We start from the raw sequence: 4,837 nt of genomic DNA, 5'->3' as shown, positions 1-4,837 counted from the left end.
TAGGCCTCTTGTAAGGCAGATCCTCACCAGACATCACCGGCAACAACGTCGCCTATGGGCACAAACCAACCGTCTCTGGACCAGACAGGACTGGCAAAAGTGCCATTCACTGGTGAGTTGCGGTTTTGTCTCACCAGGGGTGATGGTCGGATTTGCGTTTATCGTCACCAAGGCCTGTACTCTGGAGCGGGATCGATTTTGGGATGCAGGGTATGCGTCATGGTATGTCACAGCATCATCGGACTGAGCTTGATGTCATTGCAGGCAATCTCAACGCTGTGCGTTACAGGGAAGAGATCCTCCTCCCTCATGTGTTTATCATCCTTCAGGCTCATCCTGACATGACCCTCCAGCATGACAATGCCACCAGCCATACTGCTTGTTCTGTGCGTGATTTCCTGCAAGACAGGAATGTCAGTGTTCTGCCATGGCCAGCAAAGAGCCCGGATCTCAATTTCATTGAGCACGTCTGGGACCTGTTGGATCGGAGGGTGAGGGCTTGGGCCATTCCCACCAGAAATGTCCGGGAACTTGCAGGTGCCTTGGTGGAAGACTGGGGTAACATCTCACAGCAAGAACTGGCAAATCTTGTGCAGTCCATGAGGAGGAGATGCACTGCAGTACTTAATGCAGCTGGTGGCCACACCAGATACGGACTGTTACTGTTACTTTTGATTTTGGCCCCCCCTTTGTTCAGGGACACATTATTCAATTTCTGTTAGTCACATGTCTGTGGAACTTGTTCAGTTTCTGTCTCAGTTGTTGAATCTTGTTATGTTCATACAAATATTTACACATGTTAAGTTTGCTGAAAATAAACACAGTTGATAGTGATAGGACGTTTCTTTTTTACTGCAGCTAAGAAAGTAATACCAAGTGTATGTTGTGTAGTAAGCTAGGTGTATGTTGTGTAGGTCGCTCATGGAAAACCAGCCATGTCCTGGACACCAACGTCTCGCTACCCGGACAAGTTAACCACCTTCTTCTCCCGCTTTGAGGATAACCCAGTGCCACTGACACGGCCCACTCCCAAGGACTGTGGGCAAGTAGTGGTAGTAGAACTAATAACAACAATAGCAACACACTTTTTATGGATCATAAGAGTAACATTTATTTGACCCAGACAATTAGTAACAACAGAGTCATTATGAGCTTTTTAACATGAAGGATGACATCACAGGTAAAAGAAACCAGATGACTGATGATAACAGAAACAAGTAGTGAATCACAGTCTGGCTTGGCAAACTAACATGAATGTCTCATCATGAGAACAAATAGTCATAATGCAGTAATAAAACATGTCCTCTATTTGAGAAAAGCAGTCTACTATGCTACACTGTCATAGAAAACGGTACATTTCCCTTTAACATATATGTCACAGTGTGTTAAACACTTGGTAACTGTCTGTAGTACTCAATCAATAAATAACATGAAACCACTACCTTCAAGAAGATTTCCTAATAAACCCTTTTGACTCTGTCTGGTGGCCGATCTTTGTAATTACACTATCGGAGATTGGCGCTGAAAATAGTGGTTAACACGGAAGGTTTGCTCCCCCCGGAGTCCAGAAACGCCTGAGTAAATGTTCTAAAAATAATATACATTTTGGCCGTAAGTTTAGTAACTTGAAATGTTCTAGTGATATGCGACATCGGGCATTAAAAGTGATGTAAACCACACATTTTATAATGCTTTTTATATAAATGTATTGTTTTATTTATTTTTTGAAATAGTTCATTTGGGGTCTCTCGGGGCAGTCCTAATCACGGCTTAATTTTCATGCAAGGAAAACTGGGTCCGGGTATTACTGCAGCATACTGTAAATTATGGTGCATTGTTGGAAAGTGTTCTGGGCAGGGAAAGAATTGCTGTATTTCAAATGGTACTGTAATTACACCCCACAGAACACAGTACCATACCATATCTTTGGAGTGCCAAAAACCTTTTGACCACTAGTTGGTGCATGGTATTGTTGTTAAATAAAAACATTTAATTAAGAAAAACATGTTTTGAGGCTGCCTTGTAAGAGGCTATATTTGTTGCACCCGTGAGTGAGAACGCTGTATCAATTTAACTCCTATGTGGTTATGTTGCCCCATCACATTTAAAACAGATTGGAGTGGCAGCAGGCATTTTGCCATGTCCTTTTTGGTCTGTTTTGTCCTGTAGTCACTGCCAGTTTGGAAGCCTTTGTTAAGTGTAAGTGATATAAAGCACCAAATATTCATTAAAATGCTGCAATGTGTAAACAATTTTTGCCTAGCAGCCAGCCTGCTTGCACCAATCCCTTGTAAATACAGTACAATCCTGTGAAATACAAACCCATCCCCTCATTGAATTTCATGAATTAATTCTGATTACGGTAGCATTTACTTTTTTACAGTAGAATACAGTCATTTTTACGGTATTGTACTGTGTGTCATAACACAGTACTTGCTTTGATACCACATTTATATAGCATTAGGTTAACTGTATTATGAAATACAGAATTGTACTTTCCACTGAGCTTCCTCTAAGTTACTGTCAAATTCAGGGCAACCCCTTTACAGTGTACAGTGCATTGTTATTGCATTTTTTATTTGAGTTGTTTCCTGTCAAGTTAGGGCTTTCAGCTGATTCTGCATCTTTGTTCAGTAGACTGGGGCAATACGTTGTCAGGTAGAGGCTTTTGAACTTAGTGCTGCTTAAGCAGTACACAATTGGGTCCACTAAACAATCCATGTAGGACAAAACCATGAGTCCGTCATAGAGCTGAACAGCTACATTCTCAGCATCCTGTAGATCCTTGATTCTGAAAATCAACAGAACCATTCTAGCTATGGTACAAGGCAAGAAAAAGAAAGAAAAGACCAGCATTACTGAGGTGACCAGAAACACTGCTCGACGCAGCTTGGTACTATCCCCTACGGTCTTCTTTTTTAGTCTGTTAACAATGCGGGCCGTGCAGTAGACCAACACAAAGAAAGGGATGAGAATCTGGGTGAAAAACACAACCTCTCTCAGAGTGTCAGTGACGTCCTCGACTAGAGTGTCATCTTCACGCCCATAACTATTACAGCACTCAAAGGACTTGAGCATGGTGGGGATAGTCAGGGGGAGCAGCAGTAGCCAGATGAGGAAAGAGATATGAGGAGACCTTTTAAAAGCCTTGGCAAAGTTCTTTTTCCCAGGATGAACCACATTGAAATAGCGATCAACTGAAATCACAGTCAGGAAGGCGATACTGGCACCTCGGTTCAGAAACAGCATGAAGAGCATGGCTTTGCAGGTCGCTCCCTCTGTACTCCTCCGATTCCCATTAAGAAAATGATATGCCTTTACTGGCAAACATATAAGCAGAAGAATGTCAGCCAAGACGAGATTGAACAGGAAAATGTTGTTGGTTTTAGATTTCCAGAACTTCAGCTTGAAGATGAATAGATAAAGCACTGAGAGGTTGAGCGGCAGAGCTAGGGTGAATTCCATGATCATCACAGAGGCGTAAAATTTGTACAGTGGCAGATTCTCTGCTGTGCAGTTATCACTTGGATGGCCGTTCTCCATTGTTTTCATCATCGAAAGCTGTCCCCTTTACAGTCAGAAAAAGTCAGCCAGATCTTGTCAGAATCCTTAACAAGAAGTAAAAACAGTCCTCTAAAGTACTCAACTCCAAAATAGTTCCTCACTTTACAAAACAAGTGAGTCTGTTTAAGGGAAGCGAAGCAAGCTCCTAATCCGTGTCTAGACTTGGTGAAACTGAAGGACTGCACTTCAGTCTCTGGAAGTAATTCTCCCCAGCACGCAGGCAGCATACAGTACCCCTCAGTTGTAAATTGTTCAGACTTGTTGGTTGAGCAACACCTCCCAAGCCTGATTAGGCAAGTCACCACAGAACGAATGGATAAGCAGCTGGTCACACGAGAGAATGAGGACATAGTGGAAAACATTGCATTGACTCAGACAATAACAACCTTTCCCATATTTGTCAACTGTTTATGAGAAGTGACCTCTTTTCTTTGCTAAACACGTCCTTGTATCTCCTTGTGGAATTCCTATATGGAGCAAGTAAGTGCATAGTCATGCTTCCAGTTGCACAACATCCATGGGAATGAAAATGTAGTTGAGGTTGTCATAAAAAACACATTTGACTGATTTAACAGACAAAGAGCAACATTGTGAAGCAACAGGCAGTTAGTTCCTAGCTGAAAATATCTCAGATGAGCAGGAATGTTAACAATGCTACAAAATGGTTGTGATGTTTTCAAGAAGAGGAGTGTATCCTAGGGAATTGGATAGATTTACTAGCAGATTAACTTGCTTTTACCACATGGAAATTGGTGTCCTGAGGGACACCAGTTTTTAGGGGTGTATACCCAACATGATTTAAACCCATGGCAGTTAGTAGCCAGTTCAGAGAAGTCTGAGATAACGGACACATTTTTCAGGGTATTTTTTTCAAAACCATATGAAGAAGGTTAAGTGTACCTACCTATTAAGCCCACATACCCATTAAGCCCACATACCTATTAAGCCCACATACCTATTAAGACCACTTTCATCTTTGGGTTCAAATAAAAAATAAAAATATAAAACATTTCTGCTATTTTATGTTTAAACCAGTTACTGTGGTTGTTGGTATCTATACCATTTTTTATGGATACAAGCAAAACAGATGTTTTATTCATGTTATTGACAGCTTTGTGTAAATTCCTGCTAGTGGACAATTTCAAAGCTGCAAAAAAACTTTGGTGTGGAGGCGACGCTCAGATAAACACCTTTTTCAGATATTTTTTAATGCCTTGTCAGATAAGTGAACACACGTCATGTAAAATGAAGAGATTAATGTGTCTATATATGT

At 41.3% G+C, this 4,837-nt stretch overlaps 1 protein-coding gene across 1 annotated transcript; it reads right to left on the bottom strand.

Moving 5' to 3' along the window:
* Window positions 1-1,085: 1,085 nt before the first annotated feature.
* Window positions 1,086-3,889, bottom strand: LOC112250158 (12-(S)-hydroxy-5,8,10,14-eicosatetraenoic acid receptor). The gene has a single exon (XM_024420061.2). The coding sequence runs from the start codon at window positions 3,553-3,555 to the stop codon at window positions 2,530-2,532; it is 1,026 nt and encodes a 341-aa protein (XP_024275829.1). The 5' UTR covers window positions 3,556-3,889; the 3' UTR covers window positions 1,086-2,529.
* Window positions 3,890-4,837: the final 948 nt, after the last annotated feature.

This window comes from Oncorhynchus tshawytscha, linkage group LG05 (assembly GCF_018296145.1).
Source record: "Oncorhynchus tshawytscha isolate Ot180627B linkage group LG05, Otsh_v2.0, whole genome shotgun sequence".
Lineage (NCBI taxonomy): Eukaryota > Metazoa > Chordata > Actinopteri > Salmoniformes > Salmonidae > Oncorhynchus > Oncorhynchus tshawytscha.
This window is presented reverse-complemented; position numbering and strand designations above follow the sequence as displayed.